Source organism: Sebastes umbrosus, chromosome 16 (assembly GCF_015220745.1).
Source record: "Sebastes umbrosus isolate fSebUmb1 chromosome 16, fSebUmb1.pri, whole genome shotgun sequence".
Classification (NCBI taxonomy): Eukaryota; Metazoa; Chordata; class Actinopteri; order Perciformes; family Sebastidae; genus Sebastes; species Sebastes umbrosus.
In genome coordinates this window covers 26,173,920-26,201,570 of record NC_051284.1, presented here as the reverse complement: position 1 = coordinate 26,201,570, position 27,651 = coordinate 26,173,920, and the positions used below count along the sequence as shown (strand labels likewise).

At 42.2% G+C, this 27,651-nt stretch overlaps 2 protein-coding genes and 1 long non-coding RNA gene across 3 annotated transcripts; 1 reads left to right on the top strand and 2 right to left on the bottom strand.

Moving 5' to 3' along the window:
- The first annotated feature begins 321 nt into the window (after positions 1-321).
- LOC119474967 (tetratricopeptide repeat protein 9A) lies at positions 322-5,448 on the top strand. Its single transcript, XM_037747373.1, has 3 exons — positions 322-975; positions 2,314-2,496; positions 4,484-5,448. Exons 1-3 carry the CDS (start codon positions 495-497, stop codon positions 4,564-4,566), a joined length of 747 nt encoding a protein of 248 aa, XP_037603301.1. The 5' UTR covers positions 322-494; the 3' UTR covers positions 4,567-5,448.
- On the bottom strand, positions 2,518-7,192 carry LOC119474977. Its single transcript, XR_005203694.1, has 3 exons — positions 6,960-7,192; positions 6,791-6,848; positions 2,518-2,945 (listed from the first exon to the last, which is right to left on the bottom strand). It is a non-coding gene; the product is annotated as an uncharacterized LOC119474977 (long non-coding RNA).
- Positions 7,193-10,556: 3,364 nt separating this feature from the next.
- Positions 10,557-26,347, bottom strand: map3k9 (mitogen-activated protein kinase kinase kinase 9). Its single transcript, XM_037747342.1, has 11 exons — positions 25,681-26,347; positions 23,015-23,428; positions 17,889-18,069; positions 16,753-16,901; positions 16,273-16,448; positions 15,681-15,921; positions 15,286-15,408; positions 14,953-15,097; positions 13,869-13,981; positions 12,715-13,461; positions 10,557-11,740 (listed from the first exon to the last, which is right to left on the bottom strand). Exons 1-11 carry the CDS (start codon positions 26,072-26,074, stop codon positions 11,283-11,285), a joined length of 3,141 nt encoding a protein of 1,046 aa, XP_037603270.1. The 5' UTR covers positions 26,075-26,347; the 3' UTR covers positions 10,557-11,282.
- Positions 26,348-27,651: the final 1,304 nt, after the last annotated feature.

The window sequence follows — 27,651 nt, the reverse complement described above, 5'->3', positions numbered from 1 at the left end:
CTGTTTATATGTATTTATTACATCTACTTTACCTATTTTTTGTGTTTTTTGTTTTGTAGTTTTCAGTATATCTTGTCGCAATTGTAGGTCTTTTGTCATTTTTATTGACAGTGAAATTTCCCTTTGTGAATAAAACACACATGGTATCTACAAAGAAAGAAAGCATTATAAATGCAGTCTGATTTAAAATAAAACACTGTGTCCAGTTTGTAAACATAACTGATGATGAAATTATCTCTAAATAAACTGATAATGAAATCATCCCCTCTCCTCTTCCTGCTGGAGGACCCCCATAGGACCAGTGGCCTGGTGTTTATCCACCAATCAGCTCGTCGGAGAGGAAAAACACGCGAAGAGGCTCCAACTGAGGAGCGCGCGTCGCATCGCATCGCATCGCATCGCGCAGGAGAGTTGCGCACAGAAGAAGAAGAAGAAGAAGACGCTGCGGCCGAGAGGATGCAGTGAAGCAGCGAGAACACAATAACGACGAAAAGATGAGCGTGATCCAGGCCGGGCACGACGGCAGCAAAGGTGGACACACTGACAGCAGCGGCGGCTCTCCGAGGCTCCAGCAGCACTGCGCTCAGCCTCCCAACAGCAGCAGCAGCAGCAGCAGCAGCCGGACCAGAGATGCCAGATACCAGCAGCAGCTCCAGCAGCAGCAGAGGCATCATGGAGGCTCGATGCTGAAGCAACCGTCTCTCAACGAGCCGGCCGACGTGGTGAGACGGGCGCTGGACTTCAAGTGTCAGGGCACCCAGTGCTACAAGGATAAGAAGTACCGAGAGGCGATAGGCAAGTACCACCGCGCTCTGCTGGAGATTAAAGGGCTGTGCAGGGTGCTGGGGGATCCGGACTCCAGCTCCAAACCACCGTCCCCCCTACTGCCCACCATCAGCAAGTCAGAGAGGCTGACAGATGAGCAGAAGGGGGCCATGGAGAACGCAGAGCTGGAGTGTTACAACAGCCTGGCTGGTAAGAGAGAGAGAGAGACACACACATACACACATGAACACACATACAGTACATATCAACATACATACATACACACATCAACATACATACACACACACACACACACACACACATCACCATACACACACACATCAACATACAAAACACACACACACACACACACACACACACACACACACACATCAACATACATACACAAATCAACATACATACACACATCAACACACACACACACATCAACATACATACACACATCAACATACATACACACATCAACACACACACACACACATCAACATACATACACACATACATACACACATCAACATACATACACACATCAACATACATACTCACACACATACATACACACATCAACATACACACACACATCAACATACAAAACACACACACACACACACACACACACACACACACATCAACATACATACACACATCAACATACATACACACATCAACACACACACACACATCAACATACATACACACATCAACATACATACTCACACACATACATACACACATCAACATACATACTCACACACATACATACACACATCAACATACACACACACATCAACATACATACTCACACACATACATACACACATCAACATACACACACACATCAACATACATACACACATCAACATACACACACACATCAACATACATACACACATTAACATACATACACAAACACATACATACATACACAAATCAACATACATAAACACACATCAACATACATATACACACACATCAACATACATACACACATCAACATACACACACACACACACACACACATCAACATACATACACACACACACACACACACACAGCAACATACACATACACACACACACACACACACAAACACATCAACATACACACACACATCAGCATACACACATAAACATCAACATACATACACCCACACACACACCACACACACCACACACACACACACACACACACACACACACTGCACTACACTTATCTGCTGTCTTTTCAGCAGAGAGATTCTGGGAATCCTCCTGAGCTCATGAATGATTCATGATAGATGAGTCATTCTCAGGTTTTACCCCACTAGAGTAGATCGGCCTCACTTTCTTTTTGATATCCACTTCACATTGATGGTATATTTATTCACCCCTTGGCCAAATTCAGTCATTATATGTGTTATATATTTAAAGAATTTACCAAAGAACCCGTCGTATCTCGGTGCCAGACAGGACACATATTAGTATAATGAAATCCAAACATTGGCTGACGCAGTGTAATCAGTAACTTTGTCCTCTTTTCCTGTTTTAGCCTGCCTGCTGCAGATGGAGCTGGTGAACTACGAGCGAGTGAAGGAATACTGTCTGAAAGTGCTTCACAAGGAGGGGAAGAACTTCAAGGCTCTGTACCGATCCGGTGTGGCCTACTACCACCTAGGAGAGTTCCAGAAGGCCCTGTACTACCTGAAGGAGTCAAACAAACAGGAACCATCAGGTCAGGGCTGAGCACCGTCTCAATGGGGGGTTTCTTCCATGACAAACGTGGATTAGACCACAGATCCCTATTTGATTTGGTTTGCAGCCACCTTCTACTTCTACTCCACTACATTTAGGGAAATACAGTAGGGTACTTTCTACTCCACTGAATGTATTTACAGCTATAGTTACTGGTCACTTTACATATTGGGATTTTACACACAAAATATATGATCAACAAAATAATTATGCACTGTTATATATTAAACTACCCAACATTATATGAAGTAGCTAGAATTAGCTCCACCTAGCTACAACATGAAAATGATGCTTACATATTAAAGGTACAGTGTGTAGGATTTGGTGGCACCTTACTCAACAGTCCGCTGGCTGGATCCACGCATGGTATTGTTATCTCTTGTTATTATGTGATGCGCCTCAGGTGTGTTCGGAGAGAGTCTTATTTGCCTGCCAAAAAACAACCAAACGAAAAACACCACACTGAATATTTCCACTGTAAAATTAACATGCAAAACACATTGGCTTCATGGCTACACTTTGTGACACATTCAGTCATCAAAACACATGTGTGTATCTTTGAGGTCTAACAAACGTGTTGAATGCATTTTCTCTCTATATGAAACATTTGCAGAGCTGATTATTAACACATTTTAAATCCTGCATTGTTTATTCAGCCATAACATTAACAACATTAAGACCACTGACAGGTGACGTGAATAACATGGATTATCTCGTTACAATGGCACCTGGAAGTGAACATTTTGTCCTTGAAGATGTGTTGGAAGCAGGAAAAAAATGGGCCAGCTTAAGGATGTGAGTGACTTTGACAAGGGCCAAATTGTGATGGCTAGATGACTGGGTCAGAGCATCTCCAAAACTGCAGCTCTTGTGGGATGTCCCCGGTCTGCAGTGGTCAGGATCTACCAGAAGTGGTCCAAGGAAGGAGAACCGGTGAACCGGCGACAGGGTCAGACCCGAGGCTCATTGATGCACGTGGAGAGTGAAGGCTGGCCCCGTTGTCCGATCCAATAGAAGAGCTACTGGAGCTCAAATTGCTGAAAAAGTTGATGCTGTTTTCTGATAGAAGGTGTCAGAACACACACTGCATCGCAGTTTGTTGCGTATGGAGCTGCGTAGCTGCAGACCGGTCAGGGTACCCATGCTGTCCTAACGCTGTGGCTGATCGGTGTACTGTATATCCTTATCTACTAGCTTGCAGTCTTTTTCTTCCCTGCCTTTATTGGTGTGTTGCTACGTGTCTTTGCATGTTACCGTATAGCACTACTAGTGGCCAAAAACTCCATAATGTACCTTTAATGTTTACGCTTTTCTAGTTTCTTCTTCTACTGTAACATCTGGGGAAAGAAATGAGAGTAGTTCTAATTTTCTGGGGACCTCCTAGAAACCTGCAGTGGTCTCAAGGCCTCATTTTGGGAACCACAGCTATGAGAAACAGCAAAACGAACTAAGCTTCTCAGTTGTCTCAACAACAATGTCCCTTTTGATTAATATAAAAGTAATAAAGTTTGTGACGTGGTGTATTTTGTAGTACTACAGTGCATGTATTTGTTTTCTGAATGATCAATGAAACACTTATCAGTTTGTTCAGAGAAATAGAGTAGAAACAGAAAACATCTGTGATAAATGATTTTAAACTCAAGGTTCACTCACTAGCTTTTTATTCAAATGCTTCGTGCTTTGTTAATGTTTCACCTGATTGATAAGATCATTGTTTGCCATTGTTGGTCCTGTAAAACCGCACAGGATAAATAAACTAAATTATGCATGGTGTTGTATTTGGAAACAGAAACATGTTTATTCATAGTTCCTGAAAAAACATTTCTTAATATTATTTCCTGTCGCCACTTTACCATGTCACATGTCCCACTGAGTTCAGTTTACGCGGTAGATTTACGAGCATATTGATGCACCGTTTCCTGTCTGAGCAGGAAGTAAATGAGCCTTTTCCTGTCTTTGTTTTCCAGACACCAATGCCATCCGCTACATCCAGCTGACAGAGATGAAGATCCGCCGGAGCGCCCAAAGGGAAAAGAAAGAGGCGACATAAGCGCCGGCTGTGCGATGACTTCTCACCCGTCAGCCCTACCGAGTGCCACCCAGACCTTACGCACCACGAGTCAGAGGTCTTGGTGTGAGAAGATATTTGTTTGCTTTTGCCTTGCACAGCATCCGGTTGCCAGTTACGTGATTGAACTTCATCGTTGTGTGCTTGAAGCATTTTCTTTTTTTAAAAATCGTACCAGATGCTGAGTGTCTGTCTCCAAACTGCCAAATTTATCTAGTATGAATCCATCCCAAGTGTTTTTTAACCATTACAAACTGATGCACTGCCAGTCCAAACATTGCACATACAGGCCAACACTTGTGATAGAGACAGGAGCAACAAGTTCCATAGAGTGAGTCCAGCATGTCTGCAGGCGGGTGTCACTGTTAATTAGCACGTGCCCTCGCACAAGATGTCTCTTGAGTGGCACGGAGTCAATGAGTAACAGCCACCTACACCACCGCAGTACTTTGATTTTGAAAGTACAACAAAAAGACACATTTTTTTATACTCTCGATTATATCAGAAGTAAAGGTGCTTTCATTGAGTAGGTTTCTAACTGTGTAGACAAGGACATCAAGAGCACATGCTGCAGTAAGAGACATATCACAAAATGTACATAGGCTACTTTATATGAATCATGAAAAATATAATGGAGAGACAAGCTATTTGTGTTTATTGATGCCAAAACAAAGCACTTCATTCACAGCATTTACTGTATCAACAAATACTGTATGTTTATTGTAAAGGTATGCGTGTAATAAATGTGTCTATTGATTGAAGTACCTTTTTTTGTTGTGATGCAGCTGTGGATTTATCTTACATTTAAAATTTTTCTCCTACGTTCCTGAAAAGCGACACGTGTAAATAAATAAGTCAACCAAAGCCGATTGAAATGATTTTTCATCTTGGTAGCTGCCACGGTGAGGCTCGGGTCAGAAGTTGGGTCATGGAGTCGATTTTCCAAGAAGATTATATAATGAGGCATGGTGTCATGGGACAGAAAATATATATAACACATGACATTATTTACAAAGATGGATATCTTGAGATTTACTACTTTAAACCTGCAATAACTGATTTTTTGGCCACTTGGCGGCAGTAAAAACAAGCTGTGAACGCAACACTGTGATATTATCACCATTTATATATTGATAGGTAAACTTGTTTCCAAACAGTTGGTGCTTTATACATTAACAGACACATTAGCATTCACCTGGAACCATCTTTCTGGCTACCTGATGACTTTAAGTATAATATTCACTCTCTTTTAGCTCCGTTTTGGTCTCCACCAACTCCTGAATGAAATATCTGGCTCTTTAGCTGCTAAATGCTCAACAATGTTCCCCAGCTAATTGCAAACTGTCTGCTGTTTGGTGCTGGATTAGTCCTAGGTTGTGTCTCTCATGAATCAACATTAGCTACATAGAGTGCACTTCCGGTTCCCTCGTCTGGAAGTCAATGGGTTTTAAATAGATGACTGAAATAAGGGCTGTGGTTAACATAAGCTGAAGAGATTTTAACGTTTTGTTCTACGACATAAAATGCATCAATAAATATCCCACTTGTGAATTTTGAAGCCTTTATGTGTCTTAAAAAAGGCAGCTGCTAACAACTGGCTAAATGAGATTACTAAACGTCATCACTAACTCGTCCACCTTTACAGCCTCGTTGTGTATACTCATGCAACCGTCAGTAGTTTGTTTATAGCCTAACACTAGATTTTTACTTCTGGTGATTGAATTCACACGACAAAAATCATTAAAAGTGGTGTTCATTTGTGGAGATTATTTAATGGAACAAAACGTGTAAGTATCATAAACGTTTGTTTGCCAAAGAGCTTATTTTCTGCAATAATCCAAAACCCAATGGAAAAATCCCATTGGCTTTTTGTCGAGGGAACCCAGGGCGATGCTAATTTCCTGGTTGGCCTACAAAAATACGTCACCCCCGGAGCACTCTATTAAAGTCACAATGGTACATAAGAGGATTAGGGCCACATGTTACAAATGTATTTAAATTCTGAGTTTAATGAATGAATTCTGATTTATACCTCAGAACTCAAATAACATTTTTCACATGTGGCCCTAATCCTCTTCCGTACCATAGTGACTATCCATTTCTCAGACAGATAATTATTTTATTAGCAAGATTTAAAAAACCTAGAAGGTTGTTTTCATCTGCGTGAAAAATATTCTGTAAACTGCATGATAAAAAACATTTTTACCTGTTTCCCACGTTGCGCTGCTGTCCTGATCAAACAAAGAGGGCAGCCGGCCGGTTACCTGGATAGGAAACAGAGTTGCAAAACGGTTGAAGAATCTTTTTTATCGTGAAGAGGACTGAATTATTTTCATTCAGATGGTTAGAAGAGTCTTTGAGGATTTTGGAAATACCATTAAGACAGCAGGAAGTCTTGCTAAACAACCGGGTAACTATCTTTCTATGAAATGGATGCTTAGCTCTCTGACTAAAATCTACTGCTAATACATAAGAAGCACAAACTGTTGCTCGTCTCTTAGCTTCTCCTGAAGGAATAATGTGGCTCTTTAGCTGCTAAATCACAGCAGCCATGTTGACATGTCTTAGCAGGGTAAACACAGGTGTAATTGATCAAATCAATTATGGTCCTGTTGTATTTAGTGTCACAGTGGCGCCCCTAAATGGAACAGGGCCTTAATTGATTGTATAAAGGGCCTATGCTACACTGTGCTGGGCAAGTAGTGCACAGTGACATTTATAGTTTTTCTTCTGAGAACTGCAACAAACAACACAATGAGAGCAGTGATAGTGAAGCAAAACAGTAAAGTTTTGTGCTGGTAAATCAAAACAATGAGCTGAAAGATGCTTTAGAACCGGGGAACTCCTGAAGGGGAACTCCAGAGTCTCTCATATGACACATTTAATCCATTATTATCATAAAAATATAGATTATAGCGGCTTTTATACCTGTTAATTCAACAAGGAAACACAGAACTTTACAAAAGAAACGGTGACCCCGCTGGATTGTTTACTATGATTTTACTCAAATCAGTGTGTTCCAGTGCAAATACAAGTCAGTTAATAACAGTATTATTCCCAACCTGAACAATGTCCATCAGCAACAGTAAGATCAGCTTATTCGTGGTAACATTTCAGACAGATAACGACACCTTGGCTACAACTCAGGCTCAGACAAGAGAGCTTTGCTTCAACTAGCACCCTCAGTTGAAATACTGTGTTTTTACATTGATCACATTCTGCACAGTCCTCCGAGAAAAAAAGCATTCACGTTTACATCACACTCGGGATAAAGACAGATCAGATCTCAGAGGATGCTGCCCTCCAGGCTGAGAGGTCACTTAACATTTGGAAATGAAATGAGAGAAACGGGGCTTCAAGACCAGAGTCAGAGTGTTTCCATTTGTTCTTTTCAAATAATTAATTAGCTCTTTTTTTACCTGACAGTTTAATGGTAGGATTTCCCACCTTTGACAGCATAGTAACCTGGCACTTCCTCCAATATTGTGAATTTCCTTGTCAAGCAGGTTGAAAAAATGGTAAAACCTATTTGAAATTAATATTTAACTCCAGTCCGGTCCAGACAAACATGAGTAAAATGTAGAAACAAAAACTAATCAATGTGCACGGACCAGTTTTTATGCGTTTAGCTCAGTTAAATAACATTTCTGATTGTTGGATTTGGGGCTGCAACTAATGATTATTTGAATTATTGGTTATTTTCTCAATTAAAAAACACCCGTCACAATTCACTAAAGCTCCATTTGGGGTCATAAAATTGCTTGTAGGGCTGCAACAATTATTTTCATTGTTGATTATTTTTTCAATTAATCGATTAGTTGGTTGTTCTATAAAATGATGTATTGAGATATGTTGAGATATTGTCATAGAGGAGTAAAGAAAACCAGAAATATTCACATTTAATAAGCTGGAATCTTAAAAAATTACACAAACCGATTAATCGATTTAATTGTTGACAACTAATCGATTAATTGATTAATTGTTGCAGCTCTAATTGCTTGTTTTCCCAGGATTACAGTCCAAAAATACTGGAACTCGGGAATGTTTGGTATTTTTTACTTCAAAATATTGATCATCAACTAATCGTGTCAGCTTTAGTTCTCTAGTTGGATTGCACCCTCGTTAAAGATGTTAAAACAACCTGAACATTATTTAAAATGCAAGAAACAGACAAATGAATATGAAGTAAGTCAAATGCGGCTGCATTTAGTTTGAAGCCACATTTAGCTCTAAAAACATCAAAAATCAAGGCAAATATAATTATAAAAATAAACCATCAGATAAATTAATCAATAAATAAAATTAAATAAATCATTACAAATATAAATAATCAGGAATGAGCTTACACATGCCTCCAGGGCTGCTTCACCTGTGTGCCGTTCAACACTCATGCAGTTTGTCGCTTACATACTTTACATCCCTCATTCTGTCTCGATCAACATTTTATGAGGCAGACAATTTACAGAGTTACAAATACAAAGTTCCCTTTTTTAGTTTGGAGAAATGTTTCTCAACTGCTAAACAAGCTGCTCTGACAGGATCACAAACAAAGAACGAACTCGACGGGGAATTAATGAGTTCTTTGATATATTTGGTTGTGACTTCCTGACAGTGTTTCGGTCCCAATTTAAACCTCAAGCAGCAGTGACATTCTTCTTTATAGTTCAGTTCACCGTAGAGGGCTCGAGACGGTGTCACACATTATTGTACCGACACCGTTTCAAGACCTAATGCAAAGAAGTGCTCATATTATACAACAGCATCCCCCGTCCCTGGGACATTACTGCATACGAGTGATTGGTGATGACAGGTGCTCAGTAGAAAAACAGGAATCCATCAGCCACGAGCACAGGAGAGTGAGTTATACAGACGAGTTCAAATAACAGAGGGGTTTTTTTTGACGATGGAAAAAAACCTGAAGCTTTACATTCATGACGCTTTCCAAAAGTGCACTTCATTAAATGCACAATCTTGAACTCAAGCTTGAAATAAAAAGTATGTAAAGCTTTGTGAAACTGTCAATGCCGTTCTGCTATAAAGACAATAATCAGTTTACTCCCAAATAAATCATTTACATCTTGAATGACAAACGACAGGGTTTCTGGAAGTGAGAGAAATCAAGACCCTCTAATGCATCAACAACCAGACCTTTTCTCAAACACTTTTCATGGTTCGCTTCATAGACTGTATATAAAGATGGACGACATGACAGATCCCCAAAAGTGAAGGCAAAACATCTGGATCGCCACCTTTAGGTAGCTCTTATCACGCTGATGTATGTTCAATAGGACTGTCAAAGTTAACGCAAATTCATTTTAACGCCACTAATTTCTTTAACGCATTAATACAATCGATCTTTCAGAGGTCGTAGTCGGCTCAGTTTTAAAGCTAGAGTGGAGATACTGGCATCATATAGAATTAGAAAAACCTAAAGAATCCAGTGGTACCAACCATGTCATACTAGCTTGTCGAGAAGGAGGTTAAATAACGCTCCAAACCTGAACCAAATTTTGGTGAGGAAAAACTAGCATGGCCATTTTCAAAAGGGGTCCCTTGACCTCTGACCTCAAGATATGTGAATGAAAATGGGTTCTCTGGGTACCCACGAGTCTCCCCTTTACAGACATGCCCACTTTATGATAATCACATGCAGTTTGGGGCAAGTCATAGTCAAGTCAGCACACTGACACACTGACAGCTGTTGTTGCCTGTTGGGCTGCAGTTTGCCATGTTATGATTTGAGTATATTGTTTATGTTGAATGCAGTACCTGTGAGGGTTTCTGGACAATATTTGTCATTGTTTTGTGTTGTTAATTGATTTCCAGTAATAAATATATACACACATTTGCATAAAGCAGCACATTTGTCCACTCCCATGTTGATAAGAGTATTACATACTTGACAAATCTCCCTTTAAGGTGCATTTTGAACAGATAAAAAATGTGAGATTAAATATTTTAATCAACTGAGAGCCCTGGTTTTAATTAGTTATTTGATGCTATAAAAAGGGGGTGAGACGTCATGATTGACAGCTGTGATTGACAGCTGCTCTGAGTGAAGCAGTCACAGCCGGAGGCGCGGGAATTGTACGAGGGAGGAGATGTAACTTTCATTTTCCATAACCGTCATGAGTCTGTGTAATAGAACGTGTGTCAGTTTGATCATAAATGTAGTTATAGAGATATTATGGTTAGTTGTTGTGTCCTTCTAGCTAACAGCTACCATGGTGCTAACGTAGCAGCTAGGTGGCTCACTCAAGCTGCGGCCGTCCTTGGCTCGTGATTGGCTCGGGCGGGTGTGTGGGCGGGACCTCGATACCGCGGCTCCAACCCCCCCGATCACTACTGCGCAAACTCTGGCTTAAAATGATGTAAAAATCTCAAGATGGCAGCACTCATATTATTTGGTTCATATTTTGGCTTCACTTTTGTACAGTGGGAGGAAGTGGAGACGCGTCGTCCATCTATATAGACAGTCTATGGTTTGTTTTCGTAGTTTTAGACGCCAAATTTGAGGATATTCACAGTAAATGTCATCCTGTAATTTAGTGACAATATTGTTGAGAGGGAAAGGTGAGCGGCCCCCGTTCAGTACTGATTAAAGCTAGAGCAGATTCATTCTGTCAGCACTAGTTGACCTGTAAGAGTCCAAAGGCTAACAGCAGGGACAGTCCCCCTCATGGTGTTGGACCGCTGAGTTAGGACCAGAATCCAGGTCTGTAGCGGTACGGTGAGTCTTTGGGAAAGCTGATCTCCGGTCTGCAGAGCGGGACGGTTCCATCCCGGCACTGTCCCTCATCCAGCCGATCCAGCAGGTTTTCCTTCTTGCGGCGGGGGGAGTAGGGCGTCGGGGCCTCCATGGGGGTGGGCAGCACCGCCGGGTCCCTACCGAACTCTACGGTCGGAGGAGTCTCTGTGCTGGACGTGTGGGCGGGGGACTCGCCGTTGCCCAGGTTTTGTCCGTTTCCCCTGGGCTTCCCCTCCGCCCAAAACACATCGCAGCGCGCCCGTGGCGACGGCCGAGGCCGAGCTACAAAGTCGAGGGTTTTGGGGCGTTCGGGAGCACAGCGGCGACGAGGAGTTGGGGGAAACACGAGATTGGGATCGGGGAGCCGGGGGACCTCGGGTCGGTCTTCTTTTAAACCTCTGAAGCCACCTGTTGTCAGAAAAAAGGGAGAGAGATAAAAACAATTAGAGAAAACCCAACAAGTCCAACCTATTTTCAGACTGAAAGTTATCGGGATAGTTATTGGTTTTATTGGGTCGTTATCAGGCCGATATCTGAGATTTATTAACTATCAGGTGTCGGCCAATAAAGCACAACATTAATACTGTATGATTGAGGCTGTGTTATGAGGGAACCATTCAAGTTTACATGCATGTCTGTCCAATATGTCATCACTTCATCATTTTATCCAAGCCCCCGGGAAGAGTGCCGGGCTGTGAAGCAAATTTTCGTAGTGGCAAAACGGCGTTACTACAACTTCCGTGTCCGTGATGTGATGCCATTGGGCGCAAATATACTTTTTTTTTTAGGTAAATCAACTTCCTAGTATGAACGCTCTAATAGCTCTTATTTAAATCATAAGGTCCTAAAAGTTGTAAAATGCCCTTATAGCAGAATCCAGAGTTATTTTCCTTCCTCAGTTCATGTGAATGAGATCCAGACCGAGGCTGGAGCAAAGGCTAGGAAACGCTACTGCGCTGCTCTATGGGCCCAATGGATGCTGAAGATCCGGGTACTTTATCACTCGAGCCATTTTGGCTTCATGCGGTATTGAGCAACTCTCATAGTAATGAACGGGGAGTCCGCCTACAACGCTGTATCCAGTTCTCTTTATACATCCATGATTTTATCCTGTTAGATATTTGTGTGCAATTGTGATAATTAGCAGATGAATTCCTGAGTTATGGCCACAAATAAAAACATTTGTAAGGTCACAGTGAAACTTTGACCACCTAAATCTAATCAGTTCATCCTTGAGTTTGTGCAAAATATTAAGAAATTTGCTCAAGTTGTTCTTGAGATATCACATTCACAAGAATGAGACAAACAGACGAACTGGCTTCGGCCAAAAACCCCATAGTAGTAAAAACTCTCCATCTGGTTAGAATTAAAGAAGACTTTACCTGCGTTCTCTAGTGCTGTTTTTTCTATCAGTGGTTCCAGATTATTAGGACAGCTCTTCTTGATGGCTCCGTCTGATGGAGTTCGCCGCAGGCTACGTGAGGAAATTGGGGCAGATGGTACATGCGTGGGTGTGAGGGACTGGCGGGGGTTACGCTTGAAGCTCTCAATGTGTGTGTTGACCAGCGGGTTGATCGGGGTTTGGCAGGCCGGAATATGTTTGCGCGGCGAGACAGGGCGGCAGACCAACAGCTCCTCGCTGTCGGAGCGCAGCAGGGAGCGGGTGGAGTTGCAGTCAGACACCGACGATAAGGACAGCAGCGTGTAAGAGGGGGGCAAGCCTTTCTCGGGCAGCGAGGGCGCCGAAGGTTTCAGCGGGCTCTCCCGCCGGAACAGTCTGCGAGTCGGGGGGCTGGTGCTTCGCCTCTGCCCCCCCGTTCTATGGAAGAAACCGTCCCATCGTGACTTGATGTTCTCCTCCGGCTGGGCCAGAGTCAGCAAGTTGCAGCCCATTCCGACAGCTGCTAGCAGAGCTCCGCAGCCCAGCAGGACCAACTCAGACCGCCGCCCCCCACCGGGGCTCTTCCTGCACGGCGGTGTCCCTGGAACCTGGACGCTGGGGCAGTACTCATCTCCATCACCCTCAGCAGCAGCAGCAGCCGTGTGGCCCTCCTTCTGGAAGGGGATGCAGAGGTAGGACTGACCAGAGGCTGCTCCTGGATCAGTAGTGAAGCAGCAGTCTTCGTTTTCTAAAAACAGGATCATTCACATTGTGTTATAAAGCATGTAAACTGAAGACCAGTATTTGTAGATATATTCACAGACACAATAGTGGACAAGACCTGAATATCAGCTCCTCAAATATGAAGTGACTTGAGGCGACATTGTTAGTTAAATTCCATCCATCTAAGTTTGTTTTGCTGAGTGTGCATGATGCTTTTTCAGGACCAGCTTGTTTACACTCACACAGCTACAAACATGCACGTCTGTGAGTTTCTCTGGTCAACCACTAAGAGCCATGTGGGAGTGAAGCATCTATCCCAGCCGGGCTGCCACCTCGCTTACCGTTAGACTACAGCTGCTGTATTGTCATGTGGAGCGTGAATGCATACTGTAGGACAGACAAATGTAGACGCAATAATATGGTCCTGCTTACCCATCTCCACAAGGCTCGGGACTCCAGGTACTGCTGGACTGTGTCTCGGGGATCTGCGAAGGTTTGGGGCGCTGCAGGACCGCTGCCTGCTGCCTTCATGAGGAGGCTTCACACTGTCAGGTAGAAAAAATGAAAACAGAAATTATGAAAAACAGGCTCGGATTTTGTTTTTCGTACAAGACCTATTATAACCAAAAACTAAATTTAAAAGGTATTCATCATTGGGTGAACTGACCCATTATATTAAAAATAACATTAACTGAAAACATTTAAAAAGGTACAACATGTAGGATTTGGCGACATCTAGCAACATGAGTCTCCAAGCGCAAAATCGTGGTGACGGCAAAAAGTATAGAAGCAGAGATGAAACTCTGGTGTTTTTTTGACAGCAGCCATTGCCGCCATTTTGGACTGAAAATGCCTATTATATTTAGAATATTTTACTGTTCAACACAGGCCATTTTGGTAAAATATGACAATAGAAATAGAAATAATTTAGTTTTACTTTTGTACTTTTCAGGCGGACGTTTTACTGGCGTCCGGTAGTCGCTTTCAGTCCAAAATGGCGGAAGCGTAGCTTTGCTGCTGGGCGCTGATATTGCAATGGAACCAACAATTGACTTTCACTTCTTGGCAATATACGTTCTTTGGCAACACCGTTCGCCTCGCTCAGAGGCCATCCTTAGCATAATAACACTACTTTAGGAGCAACAGAAGTCAGACGGCGGCTCACGTTACCGCAGTTTCACAAGCGTGTTGGAGAACTACGGTGGCCTTCAGGTAACGTAAAAACGTGAATGTGTCTCTCTAGAGCCAGTGTTTGGTTTGTCTGTTCTGGGCTACTGTAGAAACATGGTGGAGCAACATGGCGGACTCTGAAGAGGACCCGCTCCCTATGTAGGTATGAAGGACTCATTCTAAGGTAATGAAAACACAACGATTCCTAGTTTCAGGTGATTATACACTAAATAAAACATACATATGAATATTATATTCCCTTTCTGCTAATACATCCCTCGAAATGCTCCACACTGTTCCTTTAAGGTTATCTGGAGAACGTGGTGAGGACTATTTCTGGACTCACCTGGCGTCAGCGCTGTGTTCCCTGTATGGACCACACCCGCGGGATCTGCCCTTTTTCCTGGAGCCCTTCCTCTCCTCACTCTCCTCTTCGTCCTGCTGTAAACCTGTGCCGCGACCCCAGGCTGTGTATCCCTCCCGTGGGGTGACTGCAAAACGAGACGTTTTAAAGAGAATACATTATGAGAATAGATATCAAGGGCAAACATTTAATAGCTTGTAATGAATACTAACTACACTGAGTAAACAAGTTCATGCAGACGTCCTTGGAGAGAAAACACACATTCTGTGCTCCATGGTAATAATGATCCATATATGAGATTGTGATGGTGCTTACGTTGGATGGCTCGGAGGCGGGGCAGCATCGGTGGACTGCTCGGAGGACTGGAGCTGCTGCTGAGCAAACTCCTCCTCCGATCATGAGAGGGAGACGCCTGCACTGTGATTTTATGCTGAAAATCTAAATAAGGTTAAAAAAAATAAAACACATTAACGTCAGAGAAAATTTAGGAATCTGATTGACACAATTCTATTAAAATCTAATAATAAACACTGGACATTTAAAGCTGCTGTATGTAACTTTTTAGTAAAATAACAAGTAAATTGCAGATATTATACAATATTTGTCAATGACCCTGCAGATATCCCCAATGCAGGGAAGTCATAGCAGCAATATCATAAAGTAATGATGATACAGCAATCAGATAACACATGCCCTTATTGCCCTAATACCTGAAGGCAAGCTGATCCTGTTCCCATCCTTGAGTTTAAGGCGGTTGCGGCGGAACTTGCCCTGCCTGCTCTCCACGTGAGGCTTCTCCTGGTAGAGCTGGTGGATGATGATGTTGAGCTCTCGCTCCAGGATGTGGATCTCCCGCTCGGCCAGTTCCTGCTCGCGCCTCCTCAGAGCCTCCTCCTGGCATTTCTGCTGCAGAGCGGCTTGGGTCAGCTCCTCCTCCCACGATCGCAGCTCCTGAGGGAACAAGAAGAAGAAGAAGAGGTGAAACCTGTGAAACATCTGCATTGAACTCCAAACCTTAAAGGGATAGTTTGGGTGTTTTGAAGTGGGGTTGTATGAGGTACTTATCCATAGTCAGTGTGTTACCTACAGTAGATGATGGTTGGTACTGTGCGGTAACTCCTGTCTGCTCCTCCAAACTGGGGGCGTGCCGACCATCATCTACTGTAGGTAATACACTGACTATGGATAAGTACCTCATACAATCACACTTCAAAACACCCGTACTATCCCTTTAAACTTCCTAATACAAATATATTCCTATATGTAGGCTATGTCATTAGAGAAGAGACCTCTCATGTTTACCTTCTCCTTGGTCCTCAGTTGATCAAACATTTCCTGGATCTCCAGTTTCCAGTCATCCTGCAGAGAGTGGAAAGACTCTGCTGGCATCTCAAAAAAGCCAGACTCCTCGATGGCCGTCAGCTGGTCCAGAATAATTGTGAAGTGCGGTCGGGAGTGAGGGTCCGAGCTCCAGCACTCTGTGGCACAACATGAAAAACAACCGTCTCAGAAACTTGAGCCAATTTTGCCTCAGCTAAAATGTATTTTGGCCTTTCAAATGATTCCAGAAAAATTATCAAATATTCTGTTTATTCGATGCTACTGAGCTGAATGAACTTACTTTCTTTACTAATTTAATTATAAATGTTCAAAGGTATCTTTCTGGCACATAAACTGGCACTGTTGTTTTGCCTGTGGCTCTCCATTACAAAATGTTTGGACACAGTTCAGATAATTTCCATCTCATTTGGAGGATAATGCTTCACTTTTAGTGTCTCTTACCTTCCATGAGACGTGCAAAGGGCTCAGGGCAAGTCAAGGGAATCGGTAAAGCCAGCTTGTTCATCGCCACCCCGTACGCCACGGCGAGACCATCGATACCCCGAAAGGGAACTTCTCCAGTCAGCAGCTCCCACAGCAGCACGCCATAACTTTAAGGTTAAAAAAAGGAAAGAAAAACACAGAAAAACAGGTGCTGAATTAATCTGAAAATAAGCATAAATACTATTTGAATATACACCCTCAAAAAATGTGCTTCATGCTACAATATCCTCCTTAGATAAGGAGCTTGGTGTGAGTGTTAAAACACCTATTGTACAATATAAACAATCTGGTTGTGAAGATAAATGTGTGAATATATGAATGTCAAGCAGGATGTTTGCTGAAATATAGTGTGAATCTACAGCAAAGCACGCTGTAGGAATAAATGTCAAAAAGGGGATTAGGATGGCATTATTTAGCACTCGTGTAAATACCAAGGAGAGACAGAAAAGGTAAAAATAAGAAAATAGAGCAGCGGTCGACAGATCCATGTGACTGATGCCAAAATCACACACTGATGCACTGTGGGTAAATGACCTGCAATAAATAAAATAAACCAGGAAGAAGTGCGTTAAGATAAAAGAGAGGTATGGATTATTATAGTTATAGTTGTATGCACTCTGGTATTTTGGAGAATACTGCAACGAACAACGCGTTGAGCATAAACGCCTTTGTGCGCCATCTGTCGGCCCGCGCCACGGTGCTTCACGTAAGTATAAACAAAGCTTAATTTTTACACTTACTCTTATTCTATATTGCATACTAGCCTGTCTAGCTCTGTGTTTATGTTAAATCTTTTAAATAAGAGAGACACACAAGATTCCCTGTGATGATCTTTCGTGCTGCCCGAGTACATAAAGCTGCTCATGAATGTATATTTATAGTTATATGAACTCTTTAGTTTTGTACCCGTCTCATAAAACACAACATGCTGTTCTTTTCCCCGTGTGCCAGTCTGTGCTCTGTTACTATGGCAACTGCTGCCACAGCTGAACTTTTTCCTGATGCATTGGTGAATAAACTGGCTCTGTTTTTGCTCTGCTGGTATCGGACCAGCTCTACCACCTGGTGCAGTTCTGTTTGCTTCCTCTGCCCACCTCCACACGTCGCTACCCTTGGAGAACGTGGACGAGCGGATGACTTCGGGCGCCATCCAGGCGTAGGTGCCGGCGGCGCTCATCTTGGTGGTGCGGTGCCACTCTCGAGCCAGCCCGAAGTCTGTGATCTTCAGAGTCTTGTTGCTGAGGTCTTCCATCTCAACCCTCTCTAAGATCAGGACTGGAGGGGTCGGAGATGGCGGGGCGGGAGGTGATTTTGGTTGGAGGATGGGGAGGAGGATGTGTGGGTGGAGTACGTGCAGATTGGCGGTAAAGTAAAAAGGTTTCAGGTAATCATCATGAGGATTGTGATGTTGGGAGGGGCGGCAGCAAGAGGAGGATCAGAGCCACGATAAAACGCATGAGGAAACGCAAAACATGGTGGATGAACAAAACAGGGTGCGGTTGGTGGGAGGCCATGATGAAAGGATCGGAAGGATAAAAGCAGAGTAGAGAAGAAGAGAGAACAAACAGAGAAACAGTGAGCCACTACAACAGAGATGAAAAACACAACCTTGATCAATGATCTCACTGTGTATCCTTACAACAGAACAAACACCAATACTACAGTTAAAGTACAGAAATAGCCTGTTATGACGCACACGTTTGCTCTGATAGGCTCTAAAAAACAACCCAACATGCACAAAGTAGTGCTCCTCCTAACCACACACACTCTTTCTCTCTGTCCTCCATTCAGCTCCAGCAGGCCATCTGCTGTGGCGGTGCCCGGTGGAGAGGGTGTGTCTGCAGGCTGCGGTGCACTTCAAGCGTCCCTTCATCTGCTGCTCATGTGGCTCTAATGCTGCAGAGGCACTTTCCAAAGAAACTAAAAACCCCAGACATGTGGCTGAAGTAGATCGTGCTCCTGTGTAGCTGAGGAGGTAGAACATGAAACAAACACAGCTGATTCCCCCTGAGGACAGTCATGCTCCAAATGTATGCACTCACTGTAGCCTAATGCACAGCGCTTTAGATGCTAAGAGCATCAGCTAAATGGCATGTCATGTGAAAGAGATGCAGCAGAGACAAGTGAAAGGTTGAAGGTAGAAACAAAACAAAACAAAACATGTGGATTAGGAGGACTGCTAAATGACAAATGACTGATTGGCTTACAAATAAAAATGTGAAGTGTTTGGTGCCATCACATTTTTTGTGATTTTGTCTTTGAAGCAAGAATTACAGATAAGTTTGCTGCGGGATTTATATTTTTCCACATTCACATCAGCAAAAGTAGAGTTTGTTAAGTTCTGCTAAAAGATTTCGGTCTGGTTGCGATAAAAGGCGTATGAATGACATGATAATTCCCAAGTCATATTGCGTGCAATAAGAACGCTGTTCTTGCTTTTGGCGTGTCATGTGTACGCCATGTAGTCTGTATTGACTGTAATGTAAACGCATCCGTGTAAGCGGGACGGGAGGCGACGGGAGGTGGATGGGACCAGCAAACACTGGACTTTCAACCAGGAGACCGGTGTTCATGTACCAAAGTGCCTTGTTGAGTTATTTTGAAGTTACGTTAGCGACGTGTTTTCCGTACTTCTGGTACGTTGTTTTCGAACGTATTTTACTTAGTTTACGTACTTATGTCAAGCCCAACCATGACGTTTTTCCTAAACCTAACTGAGGCTGTTACCGTAGTTTTGTTGCGTGGTGTACAAATGACACTTGAAGAGGCTAAAATGCTTCCTCATGCAAAAATATCCATGTAATGTCTTCCTATTTATACGCCTTCCCGTGAGATCGGGTTGAAGGTTTTTATGAAAAAAAGTGATGTTCATTAAACATATCACTGCTGTTATTAATTAAATTGTCACATTTTGATCACATTAAGTAAAGTCAGGGAAAGGTATATACAGACTGGCTCAGCCACCACTGTTTCACAGGGAGGATTAGAGTATGAAACACCAAGATAACAAGGCTTTTATATATTATTAGGTGTATAGTTTATACTGTAGTATATGTAGTATTAAAGTAAAAAGACACATCTGTGGCTCTATGATGCTGACTATGCTAACATAATGTTTATAATGTTTTCCATGTTCACCATCTTAGTTTAGCAGCAGCTAACATTTACTAAATGACACTAAATACAAAGTACAGCTGAAGCTGATGGGAATGTAAATAGTTTTGCTGGTATTTGGCCTCATATCAAATTAATGAACAAGTTGAAATGTTGACCTGATGATGATGCAAGATGAAAAATCAAGGGATCAACAAAGTTAATACAATTCATCCTGAGGGGGACATGAATGTGTACCAAATGTCATCACAATTTATCCAATAGTTGTTGAGATATTTCACTCAAAACCACAAATGTGAAACTTATGATGGTGCGTGGGTGAGGGAGAAGTCATCAGGGGCATCATGAGTATCTGCACAAAACTGAATGATAAGCCATCCAGTAGTTGAGATATTTCAGTCTGGACCAAAGTGGTAGACTGACAGACCGTCTTTGTCATCCCTAGAACCACACCGCTAACGTTAAACTGTGAAGTGGGTCAGTTTCTGTTTTGCCTTTGGGTGAAAAAAAGCTGCAGAGATGCAAGAAAGAAATCTAAATTTTGTGTCTTTTTTTAGAGGCCGAGCTTCATAATATTGCCAGTTGTGCCACCAACAACCACTTCATTACCACAGTGATGCGTCACAGGGTGGAGTCTGAGTCTCAGTGAGCCACATCCTGAGTAGCTCCTGTAATCACTGATTAAAACAGAGTTTTGAAATGAAAGGGTTTGCATCCCACAAGGACCCACCTGACATGAAAATGTGGAGATTTCTTAAACTGATGCAAATCAAATAGATGTGAAATATGTTCTAATTTAATTCTATATAATGCACAAAGACCTCTCACTTTGCAGAAGAAAACTCCCCAAAATAACGACATACTGGTTTTTAATCACATAAAAACTACTTCTTAGAACCTAAATTTAGGCAAGAAAGGAAAGGAAAAGTCCAGATTAGACACTAACATGGATTAAAAGTAAAAGTGAAAGAGCAGACTGGCATGCTGCAGCGTCCTGTACTGTGAGGAGGGCACTGGTTTTCCCCTGACAGCCCAGGATGGCAACTGGTTAGACTGATTTAACACTTTAGCAGCAGCCTATTGGAAGTGAAGCGCCTGAGCTGATCACCAGAGAGCGGACCAATGACGGGCAGGAGGCCGGTTGTGTGTGTTGTCGGAGCCTCCAATAGGAAGCAGGAGGCTGGGGCCGAGCACTGGGCAAATCCTCAGTAATAGGCTTGGGATTTAGGGGGATCCAGTTGGGTAAAATGCAAGATTACAACTGCACCACAAACATACATGCAAACTCCTTTTGCTTTCTGCTCTCTTTTCTGAACACTGATTATTAACACTGCAAAATCACAGCGTGTTGCAGAATGCATGGATGATTCATTATATTTGAAAGGTGCATTAAGTCCCACAGACAAAATCAAATAAATCTGTGTTTGAAACCTGTATTCGGTTTAAAAACAACCTTCCCTCTTGCATTTATTTACTATAAAACTTTTCCACTTTAAGACAGAAATGCCTGCTACGAGTTCCCATAATTATATTACAGTCCATTACAGGATACTATAAGTTCTGCCACAAGCCTGATGAAACTTCAATTCCTTGATTCCCCATCGAGTCGATAAACGTTTCACTCTGAAACTGTGCAAAAAAACACACTAAAGACCCGAAGGACTAAATATCAATCATTATTAATATTGATCAGTTTCTAGGTTACCCTATAATTTGACTGCAATATTGAATGGCACAGACGTTGTTAGAACCCACAGTTGTGTTTCCAAGTTGCTTGCTTATGTCCGACTAAAACCAAACAATGATGTAAAACACAAAAATATGTAATAATCGGTTGAATTGATTTGTCAACAGAGACTTAAATTGGCAACTATTATGATAACTGATTTATCGTTTAAGCCCTTTCTCAAGAAAAAAAAGGTCAAACCTTCTCTAGTTCCAGCTTCTCAAATGTGAGTGTTTATCACTTTTCTCTGTTTTATATATTTGTAATGTCACAATATTTGAGTTTTGGACTGATGTTCCAGCCCAGTCGCACAGCAGTTTGTGAAATTGTCACAAAATTTAATGTATTGATTCGTGTACATAGACATTTTTTTCATGATGGTCAGCACAAAATCAATTTGTCTGTAATCCACGTTACTGTGGAAGTACAAAGAGCGGCGAACGCTGCGTAGGGAGGAGGTCGGGTGGGTCAAAAAACATCAGACGTTGGCCCAGGAGACCGCTGTTAGTACCCCGTGTGAAACAAGAAGTCAGCGTTGATTTATTTGACATGTAACTTCCGTACTTAAGTTACAACACTTCCGGAGTTATTTTAACCCAAACTGTGATCTTTTCCTAAACCTAACTAAGTAGTTTTGTTGCCTAAACCTAACCAAGTTGATATTTTCCTGAACCTAACCTAAGTTTTGTTTTTAAAAGACTGCAGTGGAAATTGACACGTGCGTCACGTGTTGCTGGACATTCGTAGGAAAAAGCACAAAAAAGACGATGCTGAAAGTTGAGGGTCACAAAAAAAAAGGGAAATCTGTGTCTATGTACACGAATCAAATAGATTAAATTCCGTGATTATATCACAAACTGTCGCGAGACTGTGTTGGTTTGTCAGACAAAACAAGCAACGTGGCGACCAAACTTGGAGTTGGTTAATGTTCTGTTGACTCTAGGAATGAATGCTGAATCTAGGGCTGTCCCCAATACCATTTTTTGGGCTTCGAAGCTTCGGTGAGAAACATTCGAAGGCATTCGAAGCTTAGCGGCGCAGCAGGTTGACATGTTTGTTTGTCTGTCTGTCTGTCTCCATCATTTACTGCACACACACATGCACCTCCACACACAACAAACAGTTATATCCGTCTGAGAATAACTAATAATAATTAATGTTGAATATAAGTAATGTTGTGGAATTATTCCTTATCATAATATACAAAATAAAAAATAAAAAATTAAGCATTTGAATACTGATTTGGAGGTTGATTACCTGGCAACGATCGAAGCTTTGAAGCATTCGGGTCAGCCCGACTAAAATCAATTATCATTTAGGGAGAACTTCACAAAAGAAAGCAGAAGTAACCGTGTGATGTGAACAGAGAGGGACTCTTACTGTTGCTGGACTTGAGGTCCCGGTGAATGATGGGGACGATGGCCTGGCTGTGGAGGTAGAGGATGCCCCGGGCGATCTGCACCGCCCAGTCCACCAGCGTGCACGGAGGGATGCGTTTCCCAGCGAGAGCCCGGTTGAGAGGGCCGCCCCGGGCGTACTCCATCACCAGACACAGGTTGGGCTCCTGCAGACACGTCCCCAGCAGACCCATGATGTTGGGATGGTTGAGCATGGCGAACAGTTTGGCCTCCTGACGCACGCTCTCCAGAGTCTGCTCTGCGTCCTCGTCGGGGTCCCGCCGCGCCGCCTTCACTGCCACCTCTGAGCCTCGCCACACTGCACGGTAGACTTTCCCAAAACCGCCCACGCCGATGATTTCCTCCAGGGTCAGCTCGGAGAAATCAATCTCCAGGACTGAGGAGAGACGCGGGAACAGAAGACAAAGATTTAGAGACACGAAACAATCTTCAGTTACATTTTTGCACACACTCTTCCAAGGACATTAAAGGTCATTGTGTCTGCAGCTGGTACGGATTCTCTGTTTTAGTCCTCAGCGAGGCAAATGTTTGCTAACAAGAACCTCAAAACCAGGTCAGTCAGTTGAAGGATGCTTTCACTAAGCCACTCTGCTGCCCCAAATACAGGATGTGGTGGAGCTCCCCCTCCTGCTGTTACACAAGTGTGAGCATCTGTCCTTAAATCTGGCTCGGTGTTCGGAGGAGGAAGACAGGAAGAAAGACAGGAAGGAAAAGATAGTGATCCTTTCCTCTTGGAGTTTAAATGAAAGGTGTGTGATGTTGTGAACAGGAGCCTTTGTGTCTCTCTCATGTCGTGGATTCCTACCAGTCTACTAAGCAGACTGACCTTGATGAATATTTCAGGTGGGATGGTTTGTGAAAGTAGGCCAGCTGCTGCTGCCGAGTACGAAGAGATGAAAGACTGAGACTGCCAACAAAGACAGCTGAGGCGGTGTCATCTACCAAAACAAACGCTGCCGACGTGGGTCGTACGGCCTTAAAACACAACTTTCATTATATGCAATTACCTGTGAGGGGTGGTTTGGCTGCAGAGCATCCTTTTACACTTTGGACCCCACATTGCAGTGCACTATAGGTGCTTCTGATTGTGCTTACTGTATCTGTCTGAGGCCTTGGCTGCACATTTAGCTGCAGAAGCCTTTTCTCTACAAGCACAATTTGCTAATATATATAGTATGTTATTGCACACTTTGCTAATGTATGTAAGTGGTATATTTATAGTGTATATATTCTTTATATTGTCTATAGATATTTAACCCTATAGTGTTGATATGCACATTTTATTTACTGTACCTGTGCATTGCATGGATAACCTGCTGCTTTAACACAATAATTTCCCAATTTGGGATCAATATATACATCTATCTATCTATCTATCTATCTATTGCTGCACAATCTTGGTGCAAACACTACAGTCCACCGTGACATTGAATGCATATCACACCAATGCATTCCCTTAGAGAGCATAACAAAGACAAAGCTATATAATATCTAATGATAATGTAGCACGTATACAGGACTTGGGGATGCTGCCAGGTTACTGTATCTGTCTGAGACCTTGGCTGCACATTTAGCTGCAGAAGCCTTCTCTCTACAAGCACAACGTGACATCACTTTGCTAATATCTATAGTAGGTTATTGCACACTTTGCTAATGTGTGTAAGTATGGTATATTTATAGTGTATTCTGCATATTTATAGTGTATATATTCTTTATATTGTCTATAGATATTTAACTCTGGTGTTGATATGCATAGTGTTGATTTATTTACTGTTTTGTCTGGATAACCTGCTGCTGTAACACAATCATTTCCCAGTTTGGGATCAATATATACATCTATCTATCTATCTATCTATCTATCTATCTATCTGTCTATCTATCTATCTATTGCTGCACAATCTTGGTGCAAACACTACAGGCCACCGTGACATTGAATGCATAACACACTAATGCATTCCTTTAGAGAGCATAACAAAGAAAAAGCTATATAATATCTAATGATAATGTTGCACGTATACAGGACTTGGGGATGGGTTTTCATCACTTACGCTAATATATATATAATAGGTTATTGCACACTTTACTAATGTGTGTAAGTGTGGTATATTTATAGTGTATTCTGTATATTTATAGTGTATATATTCTTTATATTGTCTATAGATATTTAACTCCAGTGTTGATATGCACGTATTATTACTGTTCCTGTGCATTGCCTGGATAACCTGCTGCTGTAACACAATAATTTCTAATATATACATCTATCTATCTATCTATCTATCTATCTATCTATTGCTGCACAATCTTGGTGCAAACACTACAGTCCACCGTGACAATGAATGCATATCACACCAATGCATTCCCTGCATATAATATCTAATGTTAATGTTGCACGTATAGAGGACTTAGGGATGCAGCTGCAGGTTGTAATTTGAGGCGGTGGTGCATCACAGACCGCAGCTGGCTGGCTGGCTGTTTGACAGTGTGCTGGAGACTGGTCCTGATGCTGAGAGAGAGGATGCTGGAGCCTGTTTCTAGGCCAACAGGATGACACAGCACTCACAGTTCCTCTGGCTGTCTGACAAAAGACACAACATCCATCCACTGAGAGGAACACAATGGGATACTCACGGTGCAGAGGAGGCACTGAGTACTGCTGCTCCGAGGTGTCCCGGATCTCCTCCGGTATAACATTCCCGTTGCTCACATAATTAGATGGGAAGATGCCGACCCGGTCCTGTATCATGCCGGTCCACCAGCCCTCGTCTCCGGACACCAGGGAGTCCTTGGAGAGCACCTCCACCAGGTCTCCTCTCCGCAGGCTGAGCTCGTCGTCCGCAGTCGCTTCATAGTCGAACACGGCGGTCCAGAAGCCGCCCGGTGCCGGTACCGGTACCGTTGCGTCCGGTACCGGTGGCGCGTCATGATCCGGACCGGGCCAGCGGAAAACATCTGCTTCTGAAGACGAGGACACGCACGCCTTGGGACTCAAACTGGTGTCCGAAGCGGGTTTGAAGACATCCATTGGACGCGATCCATAGGGGCGACCTGGATCACTGCAGGCGCATCATCCACCTGCTCGGCTCGGCTCGGTTCGGCTCGGCTCGGTTCGGCTCTAAATTTCGGCTAATCCCGCACTAAAACCCCGCAGGAAGCCTCCATTCTGCAGCATCTTCTGTTTCCAGTCCTCCGCTGGCTGCTATCAAACATTCAGCTCCAGCTTGGTGCTTTTGCTTCTTTCAGTGCTCAATCCTCCTGCAGCCAATCCTCCTGCATCCTGCAGCCAATCATCCTGCAACGCACCGCGACGCAGCAGTCTTTAGTTTAAGCCAATTGTGCCAACGTGCGAATCATCCCTGGATTCCTATTGGTGCGCAGACACGTCACTTAACAGTTTAAGTCCCGCCCTCTTCTCAGCGTCATCAACCTGCTCCACGCCAATTAAACACATATCCCATGACACATATACAAGGAAGCTTTTCTTTAAAACACTCAACTAATGATTAAGTCCATGCAAAATTGCTGCCAGGAAAAGAAAAAAAAAAAATACAGTATCAAAACAGTATGAATATACAGTATAAAAATATAAATTCTTACAGAAAGCCAGGCCATCAGACTTTTTAATAGATACACGACACCTTCTCAGACAAAAATATATCTTATATTGTATATACTGTATATGTTCTTAATATGTCTGTATTTATTCTTAATATGCCCTTGTACAAAGTATTTCTTCTTTATAATTGTAATTATAAATTTAATTATTGGACTTTTAAGAAATTTAAACATGCACTATCTGGCGCACTTTACACTCACTTTACACTATACATCCTATATACACTCACTTTACACTATACATCCTATATACCACTTTATTGCTGACTGCACATATGTACATATTACATTTATTTATTTATTTATTTATTGTACATACTACATTTATTTATTGACGGACTGTACACACTATGTTCACCCATTCACTCTGTATCTTTTATATCTCTATTATTGTTTTTATAATGTTTGTATACCTCTACCTCTCCTGTGATTCACTCTGTTTGCTGATGTTGCTGCTTTGACACCTGAATTTCCCTCCGGGGATTAATAAAGGTCCATCTTATCTTATCTTATCTTATCTTAATGTAAATGTAATTGTAATGTAAATGTAATATAACTTATTATTTTAATGGAGCTTCGCAGCAAAAAGTATTTCACACGTTTGTACCTGTACAACCGGCGTGACAATAAACATCTTGAATCTTGAATCTTGAATCTATTTTTACTTGCTACATGCATATCAATTTTAGAAAAACCCCAACATTTAGTTTACCAAATCAAAATTATGAGATAAAAATATACCCAAATTTAGCTTACTAAACCAAAATTATTAGATAAAAAAAATGTGTTTACTAAATCAGAATTATGAGATAAAAAATACCCCCAAATTTAGTTTACTAAATCAGAATTATGAGGTAAAAATACCCCAAAATTGAGTCTACTAAATCAAAATTGTGAAATAAAAATACCCCCTATTAAATTATGAGATAAAAATACCTCAAAATGTAGCTTACCAAATCAGAAATATGAGATAAAAATACCCCAAAA

Excerpts from the sequence above, each read along its gene's own strand:
- LOC119474967 (XM_037747373.1), top strand. The coding sequence starts at position 495 with ATGAGCGTGATCCAGGCCGGGCACGACGGCAGCAAAGGTGGACACACT. Across the intron at positions 976-2,313 it reads GTGTTACAACAGCCTGGCTG|CCTGCCTGCTGCAGATGGAG; the intron begins GTAAGAGAGAGA and ends TTCCTGTTTTAG. Across the intron at positions 2,497-4,483 it reads AAACAAACAGGAACCATCAG|ACACCAATGCCATCCGCTAC; the intron begins GTCAGGGCTGAG and ends TTTGTTTTCCAG.
- map3k9 (XM_037747342.1), bottom strand. The coding sequence starts at position 26,074 with ATGGATGTCTTCAAACCCGCTTCGGACACCAGTTTGAGTCCCAAGGCG. Across the intron at positions 18,070-23,014 it reads GGACCTCAAGTCCAGCAACA|TCCTGATCTTAGAGAGGGTT; the intron begins GTAAGAGTCCCT and ends CGACCCCTCCAG. Across the intron at positions 15,098-15,285 it reads CCGCCTCCGAGCCATCCAAC|TCACCCCACGGGAGGGATAC; the intron begins GTAAGCACCATC and ends CTCGTTTTGCAG.